This window comes from Episyrphus balteatus, chromosome 2 (assembly GCF_945859705.1).
Source record: "Episyrphus balteatus chromosome 2, idEpiBalt1.1, whole genome shotgun sequence".
Classification (NCBI taxonomy): Eukaryota; Metazoa; Arthropoda; class Insecta; order Diptera; family Syrphidae; genus Episyrphus; species Episyrphus balteatus.
This window is the reverse complement of record NC_079135.1, coordinates 14,777,330-14,796,912: the sequence shown is the minus strand read 5'-3', so window position 1 is coordinate 14,796,912 and position 19,583 is coordinate 14,777,330. Positions and strand designations below refer to the sequence as shown.

At 28.3% G+C, this 19,583-nt stretch overlaps 1 protein-coding gene across 2 annotated transcripts in view; it reads left to right on the top strand.

The window, feature by feature from the left end:
• LOC129909392 (lysosome membrane protein 2) overlaps positions 1–19,583 on the top strand; it is a 42,268-nt gene that overhangs the window by 15,415 nt on the left and 7,270 nt on the right. The window contains exon 2 of one of the 2 annotated variants that reach the window (XM_055986478.1): positions 7,911–8,079. In XM_055986478.1, the coding sequence (XP_055842453.1) occupies positions 7,920–8,079 (160 nt within the window). In that variant the 5' untranslated portion in view covers positions 7,911–7,919. Of the gene's footprint in view, positions 1–7,910; positions 8,080–18,281; positions 18,687–19,583 lie in introns of those variants that run through there. The other variant, XM_055986477.1, reaches the window with a different exon arrangement.

Below are 19,583 nucleotides of genomic sequence, written 5' to 3'. Positions count from 1 at the left end.
TATTTAATGCCCACATTTTGCATTGATTCTTTTTTTTTTTTCAATGTAGAAAATTTTTAAATGAATATGTGCTATAATTTGTTGTTATACATATATTCCTAGTAGATGTGCCGATTTGTCACTAAATAACAACAGTGTGGTTAAATGAGGAAGTTTAAAACCAGCCAATTTAGTAATTTTATTTCTTTTTTCACATAAAAATACACCACGAATAAAATTTATACGTAAACGTACACCCGATTTGGTACTTAAATAAAAAGATACAAATCTTTTAAACGTTTCTTTTATTATTTATACTAACGTCACGGTTCACGACAAAAATGACAAATTTATTTGCAAATTACAACGCAAATAAAAACACATACAATAAAAACATTCCATAAAATTCTCAAGATTAGATAGTCATTATTTTTGATTAAAAGTATTTGAAATAAAATATTTATTTAAAAAAAAAAATCCTACATCATAGTTTGAAAAGGTTTGCTACCCCTGACAAATAAAATGTATTGATATTGCTTAAATAAAGAAACTATTAACTTAGTTCATGCGAGGCATCGGAGCATGGTCAATTAAATTGCAAACAAGCACATGGTACTTTTAATCGCTATAAATGTTGTAACATTCATAAATAAAGTTGTAAATTATTCTAAAATAATTATTAGTTTGCGTTTTTTTACCCTCAAGTTCATTATTGTTACAAAAGATTTAGCTTAAGAACACATTTTACCAATGAACTTTTGTAAAATATAATTTATAAACGAATCCTTGCAAAGCTTTCAAGTTTCATATAAAATTTAATGGATTCCCAAAAAATCAATTATTAAGCTCATCAAGTCAGCAATAATCGATAAAACTTATTTATTGATGGTCAAAACACTTGAATTTTATTTTATATTGTTTGTAATGGTTTTTAAGTCTTATCAGTAAGTTAACAAAAAAATTATTATAATTACCAATAACAATAAATATTAAAATCACATTTATTCCGTATTTTCGTTCCAATTTTTATTACTCATCATTCGAATTCATTAACAACATTACTTAATGAAAAAAAAAACACATATTTAGCTACTCCCTGTATTGTTTACTTAACTTTTAATTCTTACACCATAACTCTGTACATTTTTTTTTAATTTTTCAGAATAAAACACTTCTACTTTACTATACTCGCACTTTGCGGAGGCCTCGATTAAAAGTTCGTTTATATTGATGGGGGTTGTGGGGATCATTCGCGTGGCGTAATATAATCAACATGCCATGACTGGAAGCGAGGAAGTGGATTTCAAAATTTTGCGTTCCAATTGACTTGTTTTTTTTTAATTTAAAACGATGTCTACAATTTGATAAGAATATAACTTTTAAGTGCGAGTAAAGAGTTTCTGCATTAACCTTGAAAGCCTTTAAAACAAAATTATTGTAAAGAGTAGAGTAAAATTACAGAGATATCAGACGGAAGTTGTGATTTTAAAATTTGATGCTGTAATGATTCTTCTGGACGAACTTCCTTGAACCGATTTTGTCGGAACATCCGAGTACACTTCATTTTCAAAATTGAATTTTGTTCAAAAACTTGAATCTTGTGTAACCAATGGTAATTACTTATTTCTTAACCACCATTTAAATAAAACTTTTTTAGATTGAATTAAAGATGGCGGTGTTTTAAGGTGTGAATGGATTTAAGTAGTTCCAAGTATTCAATTACTTTTCCAATAACTTTCGAAAAAACCCTAGGCAATCCCTAAAAAAATCTCTAAGAATTCATTACTTCTCTTTTTCTGTAAAAAAAAAACATAAAAAAAACCGTGCCTTCTAAACAAGATTTATATTTGTTTTAAGACCATTAATTAACAATGTCTACTTTGTTATGTCTATCAATCAATATTGTAGTATAATGAGACAATTATATTACCCATCCTCTAACCGGCCGGCAAATAAAATCTTAAAAATTATTTTTATGACAGACAATACATGCATTTGTAGAGTAAATATTGTCAAATCGATTTATTAAATTGTCAACGAAATTCAATCATCCTTGAAACATTTTCTTGTTGACTTTATTTTGGAATTTCCACAAATAAATTATAAAATCAAATGTAGTAATTTTGTTGTTGCAATCACTTTACAGACAAATGCAAAGTTGCATCTTTTATTTTAGGTCCAGCCCCAAAGCGGAATATTCACACCTGATAAAAACGTCAGAATTTTTTTTATATATGCAGTTATGTGGGAATTCCCAACCACACACAGATTCAGATAGGTACTTACAAAAAAAATGTGTCTACTTAAAAAACAAGCAAAAGATTAAAGGAAGAAACAAGTTTAAATTCGTCATATCACATCAAGTAATCAGTAATGCAATGAAAAATTACGATAAAAGTGAGAATAATAAAACATAAATTCATAAGATACCATCCAAGTGCAGTAAAGGGGTTCCACAATCCACATATTAGAGTGACCATATTTTTTTAGCAATTTGAAAAAAAAAAAACTTTGCTCTTTTTTAATTTATTTTGTATCCAAATTTTAACTAACAATTTTGCTGTCTATGAACATAAATCTTGAAATTCTTCTGTAAGGCCTTATAGAAGCAAAGTTGTTTCTTGTTGTACATGGATTACCTATAAATTTCTTAATTGGTTTAAAAATCACTAATTTCCTTTTTACTCAAATTTTTTTTCGAAATAAAACGTGTTGTCTCTTATTGAAAATTTATCTTTTATGAGAGATAAATCAAATCAATTTTATTTCGAAAAAATTCTTTTAAAATTTTTGTTTTGATTTTTACTAAGGACGCTTGGTCACCCTATATCAAAAAAGTGCATGTTATCATCTCGCTGGATGTTGCGGTGACCATGTGAGACAGCGCATGTGTAAATTTATTTGTGTTAAGTGTTTTTGCAACCTACTTTGTTAAGAGTTATGTCATCCTGTACCTGTGCATAGTCGGATGGATGACTCGGCCTGGACAGACCAGTTTGCATCTTGAAGACAAAGAGCAGAAAAAAATTAAATAAAAGTGAATGTGAAATATTTTTTCCTTCATAAGAAGATTACATTTAAGAACAGTCTATAGCTGGTACAGTATGATGACCTTCAAAATTATAAGTATATTGGCTCTGCTTATCCTTTTCAATGAAAAATTGATGCAAATGCGATGGAACTGATTTTCAAGGTTGTAAAACTTTGGTCAATTAATTTGTTTTTATTGGCATTTTTTATAGGTTAAACATACAAAACAGGATTATTGGAAGAATTTGTCTTTTACTTTTTGTTTTGTCATCGTATATATATATTTTTTTTAATTGAAGAAGTCTTACTACATATTGAAATGCCAGAAAATTAACGAAAGTATTAAAATTGTATTTTCAATATGAAAGAAAGAATAGCTATGCCATCCACATTAAAACGAAATTTAAAAAAAAAAATATCATTTACCTAATTTTTTTTTTAATTTTTTTTGAAAATTTTGCAAATTTTTATTGTATTGATTACTAAAAAGATTCTTTATAAAAATGTTCGCTGAAATCGTTTTAGGTCCATTTTCTTCACTCGAAGTTGAACACAACTTGAGAATTTTTATATTAAAAATTCTCAAGTTATGTTCAACTCCGAGTGAAGAAAATGGACCTTAGTCTTTGTCCCAATTGTCAAAGTTTAAAAATAGTGGTCACTATGGTGTATGTGTAACACTTCATTAAACAAAACTTTTGTTGGTTAAGAAATTTTTTTACTAGTCTTTAAAATTTTGCAGTGGTCAGCCTAAATTTTACTTTAACGTTCTGGCCCTCGAGAACATTTCAGAGTTATAGGGTTATGAAGTGGAAATTTAAACTCTGCTTTTCATTAAATCTTCAATTTATTGATAAATTCATTTTCACAGTTTTTGTTAACCTATGTAAATCTTAATTAATTTTATATTTTCAGTTTAAGCAATATTTCTTAGCCTGTTCTGAAAAAGTTTTCCCAACCTTTCAGATAAAAGCATTAGTTTTTTTTAGTTTTTCGTCAATTAAACAGTTCCAGCTGGTGGTTGTCAGTTTGAAGCTCTACACAAAAGCTAAATTTCAAAACTTTTGAAGACATGTTAAATTATCTACATTTTAAGATTTCACAAAGAACTCAAATTCATTTCAAATAAATTGAAATTTGTATATAAAAGCAATCATGATTTTCATTTAAATAAAATATTTTTTAAAATGTTCCCATAGAATCATAAAAAAAATAAAACTTTGATATCAATTATACGAAAAATTAAGAAAACTCATTTTAAATCAATGTTAAGTTTAAAAGTCACTAAGGCCCAATTTATTCACTCTCCATTATTTTTAAAGGCTCCATTAAAAATTATAAAACTGTCAAATCGCATACAAATTTTAAAATTTCCCTTTTTTAATGGCTACTTTAAATTTAATGGAGTGTGAATAAATTGGACCTAAAACTTAATAAATATGAAAACTTATTTCAAAAATTTATATTTTTTTTTTTTTTGAAAAATCAATATTTTCGAAACTATTCATTGAATTTTTTATTTGTCAGTTAAATTTTTTTCTTAACCCTCTACTGCATACGAAGCCAAATATGGTTTTGTCTGTTTGTATGCACTTTTCTCTTCTCTGTCACAAAAAAATGTTAAAGATTCAATACAATCCCCTTCTTTGTGTTTCTGAGCACCCATAGAGATAGTTTTTTCGTGTGTCTGGCCCAAAATAAAGGTGTATTTTATGATCACAGGTGAGTCGATCAGTCGTGTGCATTGAAATCGAAAGTGTAGAATATATTCATACTTTAAGTGTTAATTACAGCGTTTGTTTGGTAAGTAAAGTGGAATTAAAAATTTATTTTTGATGGATTGTCTAATTGTGTATGATATGAACCAATTTTGAATGAAAAAAAATTATTGGCCTGGTCTTGGGAGGGCAAAAAGTACGGAAGCCATATTTGGCTTCGTATGCATTAAGGGGTTGTAAATCTACACAATTTGTTAAATTTTTTTTTTTAAATTTTGTTCCTTTACATTATTATTTTGCTTGGATGCTATGTTTTACTTCAGAAATGGAACCCCTTCGCTTTTAGAGACATTTTCCTCATGTTAACCCCATTTTCAGCGGCGTAACCACAAAAATTTTAGGGGGAGGGGTGCTCACCTATAATATTTTTCAATCATTGTATTACTTTTTAGCTTTGGTAAGATCTGGGAGTGGGTGAAAATGTTTGAGCAAGACTTACTTCGACAGTGAAAAGAATGTGAACCAGAAAAAATGTATATAACGGCAAAAACAAATAGCTTTTCTCGGTTCTATGGCTTAAAATGAGCCAAATTTGAATTAATTCTTAACCTTTTGTAATGCAATGTATTTATTTTACTTTATTTTGTTTTTAAATGATAAATATTTATCTTTTGATAATTTAAATTGTATACTTTACATAATCTGAACAAATAAAATTAGTAACATTTCTTACCCCTTAATGCACACGAAGCCAAATTTGGCTTATAAACAAATTTTTTAAACAAATTAATTTAAACAAATTTTTTTAATGAAAACCGTTTTGAAACAACCCAAAGAACCCATGTAAAGCATTTTTTAATTTTTTCGTCCGCTAATATTAATTCATGCAGTAGAGGGTTAAACTATTAGCAAACAGTATTTAAGCTCCCTCGTACTCGTATTAGGTTATGCAGCATCGAAAATGAGCTGATCGCTTTTTGTACAGTTGTGTTAGGCTAGGCGCACACATGCGATTTTAGTCGCGCGATTATTCAGTCGCAAAAATGGGTCACAAGGATTTCAATGTCAGTGAACACATATGCTTCTCGCGATTAAAAAATTGAAAATTGTGTCTACAGTCATTGAAATTCTTGTCATCTAATTTGCGACTGAATAATCGCGCGATCAAAATCGCATGTGTGCGCCTAGCCTTAAGAAGACAAGATGGACACATATAACGTATTTTAATTTGACTTCATATATGAGACGTTCAGAATAATAAAATGGGTCAACTCTATTTGGGCAATTCCATGGTAACTCACGTTACATTCCCAAAAATTTCAAACACATAAGTAATTTTTTTTTTTTCAATTTTAATGTAAATTGATTCGAAATTATTATCCATGAATGGAGCATAACTATTACTTTCATAATTAACTAAAAAAATTGTCTTTATTTTTAACATTTGCTTGGGAAAAATAAAAGTTTGATGGTAACTCACGTTACAAAAATCGGACACGAATTTTAAGAGTCCGACATTATGAAGTTTTTATGTGATATAATAATTAAGAATCTTAATTTGTTTTCAATGAAGATTCCATACATACGAAATTACAAGCTTTTAATATGAGTGACAAAACCAAACATTTTTTCAATATTTCGAGGAAAAATTTTAAAATATTTAGGTAACTCACGTTACATTATTTTGGTAACTCATGTTACCTGCGATTTGTGGTTCCAAAAGTAAAGAAAAGATGCATTTTCACTCAAGTTTTTTTTTAATCGAATAGTGTGTAACGAGGCTTGCTTAAATGTTAACTTATTTTAGCACTCATTAGGGGATATTGTCATCGTCACTATTAGACTCATCATATTTTCAGTTTGCTTGTTTTCCGTCATTTTCATGTGAAATTCTTCTGTTGTTGTCAAGCTTATGCTATAAAAATGCTTTAAGATTATTAAACTCCCTGAATTTTATGTCTATCCATAAGGGAATACAACAAAGAATCTTTTTTTGCAACTTGCATAAATAGTTGCCGTTTGTAAATAGTAATTTTCTAATAAAAAAAAAGTAAAAAAGACTGCATAATTTCTTCAAAATTCGTGTCCACTTTTTCATGAAATTACCCATTTGAATTTTTTTATTTTGAATTTTGAAAACAATAGCTTTATTATTCTCCAGAATTTCTTTCTTCCATACTATTTGATATAAAACGAAACAATTAATTTTTAGGATCTTAAAAATGAAAAATTGATGTACATAACAGCTCGTTCTATTTACTCGTATGTCGTATCTATTACGAAAGAATTTCGAGTCACTAAAAAATAAATAGCTGCCTCCACTATAATGTTCTATAATGATTTCAATAGATTTGTGATATATAACTTTAAAACTGAGTTAAATTTATTTCACTAGGTAAACCTAATCCTAGTTGTCTAAACACTCAAAAAATGGCCCTTAACAATATGTCAGCCATATTTTAGAATTTGAAGCCTCATTTTAGGTACATATTTCACTTCATTCTGTGCCATTTGTATCACTACTTTAGTTCATTCTAATATTTGTTTCTGTTTTTTGTTTAATCTTTAACTTTAAATATTGACTTTAACTATCAAAAACATAATAATATCTTTTGTCAATAACAGTAGGTAATTAAGACAACTAACAACATAAAATTTTCAACTAAAGTTTAGTTCTGCTAACAGATTAACATAATAATTAAATTTATTTAGTAGAATTCCTTGACCATAGTTAAGATATTAAAACATCTGTATTCTTGACCGAGGTTAAGAACATAACAATATTCCGCAATAAAATTTTTATTATTAAATAATAATTATGACTAGATCAAATAAAAAAAAAAATATCTCATTGATAGAACCTGACCGTCAAATATTTATAATGTTTACCTTAAACAAGAGTGCCTTAAGTAAAGTAATTAAATTGGCATAGAAATATTAACCCCAACCATATCTGACTCTGTTTTCAATTACCTACCACCGTTCTGGTTTCGAATTCAAAGTTAAACAATATTTTCCCCTTAGAAAAAAAAAATATATATATCTAAAACTAAATGGGAATTGATCTTGATCGCGATCTCCAACATACCAACTGTTTAATAAAATATCTGAGCTTTTGTCCTCAAGATCAATTAAATGGTTTACCATTGATTTTATTTCTTTTTTTTTTTATTTTTTTTGCAGAAATAAAATATGGGGCTACAGAAACACTACCTGAGATATGGACGAAGTGCGAGGGACCATATATTCGGGCTGGGTGGAGGTGGAAGTAGCGGAGGAGGAACTGCACACATGAGAAGCAGACCAACGCCCCTGTCGATGCTTATATCACAAGGAGCCAAAATCAATAACAGTAAGTTATTTTTTATTTTTTATTGAATGTTCTTTAAATCGATTTTAATCAATTACACTGTGCAAAACAAAATATGGGACAAGTTTCTTTAAATTTGAACAAAATTTAGTTAAAAAGTTTTGGGCTTATAGGTTTAGTACATTTTTGGTTAATCCTTTTCGGAAGGTGTTTAATTTATTTGTAAGATTATAGTAATTTTTGGAAAAATTGATCCCCTAATTTTATTTGAATAGTGTGATTCTTTTAAAGTGTGAGCAGAAAAACGCTTCTACCTGAATTCAACCTTAACGGTACAGGTGAAGTGACCAATGGAGACACTAATTAGATAGTCCAAAACAACTTTGGACGATATCGGACGGACATTTGTGCCAAAATCTGTAGCATATTGTCGCGCCACCAGCACCGCCATCTTTGGTAATGGTGTAATGGCCAATTCTGGTGGTGAAGCGAATCTACACAGTTCGGTCATTCGCTTGTAGAAGAGTCCGGTTTTTATCTTAAACTTTTGGATTTTGTCTCAAATATAGAAGTGCAACAGCATCTGGTCAGAAAAAATGCATCTACCTTCTTAGTGTATTTGTTGTTGTTGTATTAGCACGAGGTATGTACATATTCACGCCGCGGTTTGAAATCAGTTTGTTTTGATATTTTGCAATAAGTACTATTGAAGTTATTTGCCTGTTTACTTGGTGAATACTGGTGGCTGGATGGTGGTAGCTGCGATGGTATTGGCTTGAGCGCTTATAGCCATGGCATGGAATAAAGTAGTAGCATTTTCTTTTAGTCAATGGTTAATCGTAGTTAGTTTTTTTTTTAGTGAATATAGAATAGAGGATAGAGATATCTTATATAGATATACAAGTATAATACTGCATCACTTCATGGCCAAAGAGTGGTGGCTCATTTGTTCAGCTGTGCAAAGCGGCGTACTAGCGTTCGTTTTGTGGGGTGCTGATTTCTTAAATCGAATTCCGATTCAAAGTTGTTTTTTTTTTTTGGCGGAATGGACGTATTGATTAATTATAAAAATACTCAATGCAGAGAATGTATTGATATGGAAAATATATGTGTATGTATGTTTCTAGAAAAAAAGTGATATTTTCTGTCAGAATGATTGAGAATTAAGGAGCGGGGTAATGAGGTTCTTTGGTAATGAATGAGTGGTTGTAAAAAATAATTATAGAATTATTGGTGTTTTCGAAATATATAAAACCGAGCTTAATGGTTTTTTTTTTTAATTCAGAATTGTTTTATTATCTTCTTGTCTTATACAGTACTTTTCATATTTAAAAAAAAATTAGTATTCCTATAATCAACGAGAAAAACTTCTTTTATCTAAAAGATTTTGAGATAAAAACGCATTTTGATGTTGTTATATCACAAAAACCTGATTTTTAATGACTTCTAAGTAGAATACCAAAATCTTCTAAACGATTTAAATTTGGTTAAAAAAAAATTTAAATATTCAATTGTTGATAATTTTAATTTTATACTGCAAGTTTAGTGACGTTTTCTTTAATTTTTTTTTTTTAAATTGATAGTGAAGTTGTTCTAAAAGCACTATTTATAATTAATGCAGATTTCAGAACGAATTGGACATTAAAAAAAATATAATGTTTTTTAATTCAATATGAATAGTTTCTTGCTTAAATTTTATTTAAATGCTTGTTCTAGTCGCTATTTTTAAGCCGAAAACTTCTAAAATAAAGTTGGCAGCAAGTCCAAGTATTGTATAACTCGTCAAGAAATGGCTATGCCTCCAAAGTTTATAAAAAAAACCACTGCTTCAAATGTATTGGAATTTTTTTTGTTTCATTAATAGAATATGTTTCATTAGAAAATATGTAAAAAATCTTTCCCACAAAACAAGATCTTTAAAACCCAGTAAAATCAAATTCTATAGGTAGTTATTTTCATTTTAGTTAAACCTTAATTTTCGACCTTGAATGTCTAACACAAAACTGTCAGGAAAAAAACTTGAAAGCCACGTACTCGAAGAAAAAAAGAAAATCTTGAAAACTCATTTCTTTACAACAAATATAATTTTGTCTCTCATAACGAAAAATACTAATTTTTTGCGTACCGTAAAACGGGGTTACTTTGACACTGCAAGGGTAACTCTGCCCGACAGATCAAAAGTGGTTGTTGTTCTTGGTTTGTCAGTAGTTATACGTTTTCGATATCAAACTATATAAAATCTGGTCCTATCGGGTTAGTAACCTTAATTTATTTAAAAATTAAAAAAATAAACTAATTTTGGATTTTTAAAAAATATTTAATTTTTTTGAAACTGTATGCCAAAAAAACGGCTCCAATAAGAAAAAAAAATCAAAAATTCTTTATCATTTTGTATTATAAGCAATCGAATGGCATACTTCATTTGGATATAAGAACCAAAATGTTTTTTAGTAATTTTAAAATCAGAGTTTAATACTTTTTTTTACATTTCTTATAAAATTAATAATAAAATAATTCTTTTATGAAATATTTAAAAAGATTTAAAATTCTTACCAATTTTAACCATAAGAGTACCTACTCGTAAGTGCGTGCTATCCAGTCTTGCATTTTATTTTATCATTATTATGATAAATTTTTTATTCATTGATACATTTTTTACATAGTTTTCTCCAGTAAATAAAAATTTCAAGAATTCGTAAATCTTTAACATAAAGAATTACTAAAAAAATGAAGATTACTCTCGATCTCTGGTATTTTTTTTTTTTTTCATTTTGTCAGACACGTTTGTTGGTACGTTCTTAAATCCATGTATTGCAATGATGTTCCCACTCTCACTAACACAAACATAAGATTTTTCTAAATTAAGCCAATAAAGGTGCATAAAATATAGTTTTTTGTCTTAGACAATTAAAACAAATATTTTAATTATTCTAAACTTATTTTACAAAGGTTTTCATTGAGTTCTACTTTTTTACATCCATTTATACTTTAAGAGTCTAAGAACATGAGAAAAAATAATTATTTTAAATTTTGTAGGTACTTATTTAGAATTGTAGGTATTCTTTTCAATTAAAAATAAACATTTTATTTTTAATTATTTGTTGAACAGAGGTACCTGCCTAATTATTTGTAATATCATATTTTTTCCATTAAAAACAACTTAACATACAGCAGGAAATTACGAACAACAGCTTAATTCAATTATGCCACGTTTTATAACTTAAAAATATTTTTTTTTTTAAACTCATAGTTAGCTATAAGCTGAAAAAAAAACTTTAAAAATAATATCTGAATCGGAAACTAAGTTTAAAATATTTTTAAAATTCGTTTTTAATCAATTTCACATTTTAGTCGAAATTGGTTGTAAATTAGTTTTCAATAGTTTCTCAACTAGTAACATTTCATTGTAATTGTATTGCAATTCTAGGATGTATTTAAAATTTCAAGTATCTAGTTCTTGGACTAAAATCGATTGCAAAAATAAAACAAGAAAGACAGACAATCGGTAGCTAAGAGTTTAAGGTTTCTTCCGTTTGAATTTATACTGGTTTGTCCATAACAATTTTTGCCTGGTCTGATATGACTTGAACTGGACTTGAATTGGATCAACAATAACAAAATAATTATTGATAAATCGTCGGCCAGCCGTCAAGCTCAAATTTAATATGTGTTCAGATTTTGATTGTTGTGTGTTTGTGTTTTTTTTTTTTTTTTTTCTTATTTCTTTCTTCTTAGTTATAAAATGCAGAAAAAATTTATAAAAAATAACGAAGCCTATGAATATTTATAATTTATTCAATTCTCTAAAAAATATTTTTTATATCCTGCGATGACTATTATTTACAAATCTATTCCTACAGACATTGATAGCCATAAAAGATTAAGCAAAAAATATTATAATTACCGTCTCGTTTTGATGTCCCGAGTCTAAAGGTAAGAACCCTAATTGGACAGACAGACTTCATATTTTCCCATTGAACCTTAATTCATTGAGTAAATTAAAGTCAAGCTTCGCATCCATCCGTCCAATGGATCTCACAAAAAAACTATTCAGTTAATGAGATTTTTCAAGCTGAGATTTTATCAGGTTTTTTTTCCAGACTGATCTCGCGAATAACTTAAATACCACCCATTGGCTTAACGCCACCATTCGGTTGGTCGTGTAACCATTTAACTTAAATTGACATAAATGTATTTATATTTTTATTTGACTTGTTCTTGCCTGAGACAGAGATGAAGTACCAAAGTGCAGAAATATACCTTTTTTTTGTATACTTTTTTTTTACTTCGGATGAGATTCAACGTCATAATAGATTCAGGTTTTTTTTTGCGGAAATATACAGCCTTGAAAGTTTTCCTTTAATTACATTTAAGATTCTGTTCGAGTGACAACTGTGAGCAAGGTCGTTAGCTTACAATGTTTTAAAATACACTTTTTTTTTTGGATTTCACAGCTGACAGATAAATATATTTGGTTTTACTATGATTTTATCCTCCTTTAAGAATCTTTTTACCTGTTTTATTAAAATTCAAAAAAAAAAAAAAATTAAAACAAATGGAATTTTCCATAGCATTCTTTCGGAATTTAGACTGAATTGAATGATGTGTATCTTTTAAAATGTTAATAGATATTGTTACAAAAAAGAATCTTAATTACTACATTACTTACTCTCAGTAGACGATGACTACGACGACGACGACACTCGTTTGGATTCATTTAGAATTTTCAACAGAATGACGTTTGTTTACCGAAATACAATAGCAGTGCTTTTGATGCGCGTGTTGACTGCACAATAAAAGCAAAACTTGAGAAAATAATCTATACGATATGTTGTGTCTTGTGTGCAGTTTACATTGTGCAGTGATTTATGACTCATTTAAAAAGAGTTTAAAAAAACATATGAAGATATCATGTGTCAATTTAGTTATTAACATATCTATTAGCTTCCTGATTGCTTAGGTACTTCAATTTTATATGAGTTTTATTTTTACTTAATTTCTTATTGGATTATCGAAAAGTGAAAAGCCTGTCTTTTAAGATAAAATCGTACATTTTCTGTCTTGAAAGTCCGAAATTACTACAGAAAGAAAGGGGAGCGGTACGATTGATCGCAAACTAAAATCTCTTATAACGAAATCTCGCATTTTTGAAAAAATCACGCAAAGCAAAACTTCGCATTTTAAACATCTCACATAACAAAATCTCACATTTTCAAAATCCTGCAAACTAAAATCTCGCACTTTAGAAAAAATCTCGCAAGTTAATTAAATTCTTGCTATATCAAAATCTCGCATCTAATAAGAATAAGTTTTGAGCGTAAGGTACCTTAAATTTAAATTGGTTTTTTGGAGCAGATTAAATTAAGAGAAAAGGTCGAATAAAACAAATTCAGATGCATTAAGTACTTTTGAATCCAACATCCAACAGTTGACCTTGAACACTATAAAGAACTGACATAGGCGCCTCGCAGTGAAAAAACCTTTTCCTTTTCTATTATTCTCTTCGAAACAAAACGAAAAAACAGAAGGGGGAGGTTCTGGGCTTTGCTAAGCTAGTAATATCATGCAGGTTTATAATCTCGCATTGAAATAAAATATTTATTAATTCGCGCGCGCGAATTAATAAATATTTTATTTCAATGCAAGATTATAAAATGCGAGATTTTAGTTTGCGAGATTTTAATCTTGCGAGTTTTTGGTAAGCGAGATTTTGAAATTGCGAGATTTCGATATAAAAGATTTCATAATGCGATATTTTAAGATGCGAGATTTTAAGAACAAGATTTTAAAATGCGGTCAATCGTACCCAACCCGAAAGAAAGGTACATCTGAGTTGTCAAAAGTTGGTGTTTTTTTTTTTTAACCCACTATATTGAATTTTGAACATGAATACAGTTTTAGTTTATTTAAAAAAAAAAATTCCTAGGCAGTTCGTTCAAGTAACAAATCAAACGATTTACAGGTCACTGTGGTGTATGCGTACTATTATTTTCTATAACAAAAAATCTCAAACGCTAAGATACGATTAGCGAACATACATATCTATCAAGGTTATACATGTGTAAAACAACAACATCAAAAAATTCACTTCAATACCCCACGTTCAACCAACTTAAATTGTCTCCATCTTCATGACAGTCAAGTCTTTACAAACCGATGATATCAATGCTCCATCTTTTGTGTTCATTTAAATTGCCATTTACATTGATGACAAAAATGTTACATCGCATGCGATTTAAGCTGATACAATTTAATTATGGTATGACTCCACTGTCTTGTCATGGCGTGGTAAGCATTTAGGACATTCGAAGACAGTAAAATCGTCATCTACGCAGTCAAACACAATCTAACCAAACCCATTTTCTATTGCAGACTTGAAATACAAAAAAAATCAAGACAACACAAAAAGCTTAAAAATGCTTATCAAAAGTTATTGTCTAGTAGAATTTACAAAACTACATCTGAATGACGAAATTAAAATTAACAACAACAACGACAAAAAATATTTAAAAATAAAATTGTGTAAAAATGTCATCTTTTCATGGCTGAAAAGAAACTGAGTTAGACTCTACGAGCTGATTGATCTTTGGCCTGGTCTTACGTCTGAGTAAACACTGAACTTTATGACAACAAAATTTCACTAACCGTACTACTTAACACAATTACTTATTAATAATTTGTTTCTGTTCAAGCTATTTGAGCTTGAAGATGCAATTGCAGTTGGCAAAGATTTGGCTTTTAAGGGTAGGGAATTGTGGTAGAAGTAGTGTAAACGAGAATTACAAAAGCCAGCTTAAACAAGCTATAAGTTTTTTTCGGTTCATAGAAGCAAGAAGATGAAGAAAGAAAAAAAGTACAGCTGCTAAATGAAAAGTAAATCTTCGTAGTGCAATCGTCATGCTGATGATGGCTTATAGCCCCCCCTTTTCTTCTTGGTAGACTCGCCGAATAGTTATGTAATTCCTCTCTAGCATATTTTATTGCCTCGATGACGATCATGATGATAGAGTCGGGTATATGGTGGACAAAGAGTGGTTCTGTGTAGCAAAGCAAAAAAAAAAACCACATAGCACAGTGATCACACTTTATAACACACATATAGGACTTTGGAGCTAGCAGATTTATCATGGTTTAAGTTGCAGCTTGGCAGAAACAACTTAGTATACAACTAAAATCATTCCAAACGAACAAGATTTTTGTGCTAAGTTGAATAAGCTGCTATTTTTGTTGCCAAAAATTTTTGTTGTTTAGGTGTGAGCTTAGTGAGTGTGTGTAGTTAAAGTTTATTTGATATCACGTTTTGTTGCAAATACTATAAGAAGTTAGGCATGAATTTTTTGTTTCTGAAAGGGAGGTTATAGATTCGAAGAGAGGGTATATTTAAAATTTTTATATTGATATTGAATTTTACTTTCAATTAAATTGATTATGAAGTAAGCTTTTATGTTTTAATGTGAGCAGGATTTATCTTGTTTGAACAACAATTTAAAAATAGAAACAAAATTAGAACTGTTTACTCTAAGAATTTCTAACTTATTTTCTTTAAGTTGCAGAAAAAACAACCCAAGGAAATAAATAAAACAACTCAACAATTTGTATATTCAGCTAACGAATTAACATTACATAAACATTTAAGATTAGAATATTTGAAAAAAAAATTCTGTTAGTTTTCAACTTACCTACCCAAAAACCTCTCAAGCTTTAATAAAATTTAAAATAAAAAAAAAACTAGCTCATTCTTGAAGGAACAACACAATATTTCTACCTAATTTTCAAATATTTTAATGTCGTTTTCGATTGGTTTCACTCAAGGATTCACTCTTCTCTTCTGAGAAGCGTTTTTCTGTCATTTTCTGAGTGATTTCAGACGCTTCCGAAGAGCCAATCGAAAACGTCATAAAAAATGATAAAAGGCAAGCGAAAATAAAATTACTCAGAAAAAATTATTTTATGCCTAATAAATTAATGATTTAAAAACTTTTTCATATGCAAAAAAATTAGTTTACAAATTCTTATATTCGTTCCTTTAGAGCTTTAAAATATTATCTTGCTAAAAACTGAGTCGTTATAAATGAAAGTTGTATAAGTAAAAGACTATCTTGTCTTCTAAAGACCAAAATGAATGGTACTTGCGATGTGACCAAATATGGAAATGTTTGTTTTTATAAAAAAAAAGCTCTAAAAATTAAAAATAAAATGCACGACTGGGTCACACGAACTTGCTCTTAGAGTTAAAGTTGCTTAAATTTTTAAGACTTTTTATATAGAAATTTGGAAAAAAAATAAAATTCGTTTTAAAAACAAAAATAAAATAAAATCTGAAATTAAATTGCCCTCCAAAACAAGTCCCCTATGCAGTTTTGATTGATATATTAAGATGCATTTTTAGAAAAAAAAATTTCAAAATCGTTAGAGCCGTTTTTTAAAAAACTAATTTTTTATAAATAATTTTTTGGAAAAAAAGTTTTAAAATAAAATTGGTATGCGTTTTGTAGAAATCACTAATCAACATCTAAAAACAAAATTTCAAAAAAATTCAATGTCTCGTTTTCAAAAATTTGATTTTTCAAAAAAAAAAAAATTTCAATTTTTTTTTAAAAATCCAAAAATTATTTTTTTGGAAATTTTATTTTTGGCTTATATTTAAATTATGTAAATGCTTCTTCACAAAAAGTTTCGTTGAAATCGAATAAACAGTTTCGGATATAATCGGATTTGAAAAAAACGGTTCTATGGCAGGTATCGTTAATAATGATTTTCAAAATAAAAATTTTTCATAAGAAGATAGAGCTTTGCTTAAAACTAACATTTGAATTTTTTAAACAAAATCGTTTTAGCCGTTTTTGAGATATTTCAATTTTACTAAAATCGGTATATGACAAGTACCGTTATTTTTGGTCCAAAAAAATTAATTCCAAAAACCTGAATACCTCCTCCATTTTGGAAGTCGGTAAAAATTAATGACATACAAGAAATTTTATATTATTTTTTAATTTCTTTTAAAATAAATTGAAAATATAAACAAAATAACATATTGTATATTTTTAATAAAAAAATATTTGTTTGGAAATTATTTTTTAACTTTAAAATTGGAGAGCCTTTTGTAAGAGCCTATTTCGACAAAAATAAACTTTTCATTTTTGTTATTTATGGCAAATACCTACCGCCCCCAAAGAATTCAATTTTCCCAAATCACAAAAAACCCTAACAACGAATTTTGGAGTAAATTTTCTAAAAATTAAACAAAAATGATATGGAATTATTAACAGATTATTAAGAGGCACAAATTTCATAAAAATTTATTGAACTGATTTTGCTACAAAAATCCAAAAACGTATTTTTTGCACATTTTGCTAAGTTTTATTTTTATGATGTGCCAGAAAAAACTGAGTTTAGACATTTTCTTCAAAATCGATGGAGTCTTTTATGAAAAAATCAGAAAATCAAACAATTAATTTAAAAAGTAGGACCTTGTGTGCAAAGTTTTGAAGAAAAACAAATAAAATAAATGGTATATACTTGTAAAAATAAGTAAAATACAAAAACTTATGTATCTACTGGAAGTACTTAGACTGAAGAAAAATCAAAGAAAAATTTGTGGTATATCAACAGCTGAAAGCAAATGAAGTGAGTTTTACAATTTTACCAATGGTCTTATATTTTTAACTACCACATATTTTCATTTTTTTCTAGTGCGTGCCACAATTCAGTGATAAGTTAAAAATTCTATTGGAAAATATAACTATGTCTTATTTAAAGTTTTATCAAAGTCATAAAAAAAAACAAAATTAAAATTATCTCATTTTATAATAATTTTAGTTTCTCGTAAATAATCAAATTTTATTTTTATAATACGCATATACGCAATAATATGTATAAATTTGGGAATTTTACATATAAGAGCATATATTTTTGATATTTGATCAATATCTTATCTTTCATTTTGTATGAATTCTTAAAACCAAAAAAAAAAAAAAAGTATTTATATGAAACCAAAACAAAACATTCAATTTCCCATTAAACACACTTCGTTTCTTTGTGCCGACGTTTCCAATTTGTTTTGCTGTCTTTTACATTTTATTTGAACGGTGTTGAACTTCAATTACAATAAAAACAATACAAATATAAAAAACAAAAATTAAACTCTGCAATTTCTGCCAATATTAATAAAATTCTTTTCCTTATGTCCATATTCACCTGTCATTTTTAATGCATTTTTTTCCATAATTCATTCAGTCCACAACTCATTTCTATGCGATAAACGTAGCGATAAGTCACCGGTAACAACCAATTTATTTATTAATTATTTATCGAACATTAAAACAATTGAAACAATATTGTTTTCTTGTTGTTCAATTTCTGTATAGGCACGTACAAGACTATCTCAAGGATAAACTGCAACCATTCAAATTATATCGAAGACAATAATGTGTTGTCCTTTGAAATTGTTTTTCTAATTGTAATTGCATTTCCTGACATAATGACTTTAACAATCAAAGAGGAAATAGTTCGGCGGCATTCGTATATACGTCGCATTACAACGCCGCGTCGTAAAAACAATGTAGCACCATGTGGATGCAAAGTGCATCATTGCCGTTATTGTGAATACATTGAAATGTTTTCAATTGTCCGAAGTTTGGATAATGCAGGTGTGTTTGTTAGTCTTTAGAGTTTTTTTTTTATCTATTTTGTATGTTATTTTGTGGAAGTTATTTTTTTTTTTTAATTTTTCCCTAAAAGCCGGCCGGTTAGTTGACCTAGACCGAGATTTAACTCTAAAGATAAACCTTCCCAAATTTATCTTTTTAAGCACGCGTGTGAATTGGACATACAACAAAAAAGACACAAAAGCAACAAGTGAATGAATAATCACCTTAAGAGACGTGAGCGATCACAATAAAGAGTGTAAATGTGAATTAACATAATTTATGGTCCACCAGATTTTTAAACTGCCATGACTTGATTGATCTTTGGACACTTCAACTAATTGCATTGCAAAAAAAAAGCCCTTTATTATCCATAAAAAAGTTTATGTATATGATTTGAATTGAAGTGTCAAATGAAAATAGTTTTAAATTTTAAAAATATGTCAGCAGCAGTAACTTGAGTCATGAATATAATTAAAATGAAAAACCTCAAGACAGCTAAATGACAAGTGATATTGATATTGATATAGGATGATGCAGTTCAAGGTTGCGGCAGTGAATTTTGGAAATTTAAGAAAAGGGGTAGAATGACAAGGAGACTTAAAGTGACATTAATCGTGTGAAATTTGAAGGACATTATTAAGTAAGGTGTGAAAGTTAAAGACAGTCGTGATTGTTGTTTTTGGAATTTTTTGTTGTAAATTCGATTTTAAAAATTGTTTGAAAAACACTATTCAAACAATTTGTGTGCCCAGTTAAAAATCAACAAAAGCTTTTAGATATTCGTGAAACCTTAACAAAAAATATCTACCTGCCCGCCTTTATTGGCCTAAAAATATATTTTGTTTTACATATTGCAGTCGTTCATTTAATTGGAAAACATTATTCTTTGCTTTATTC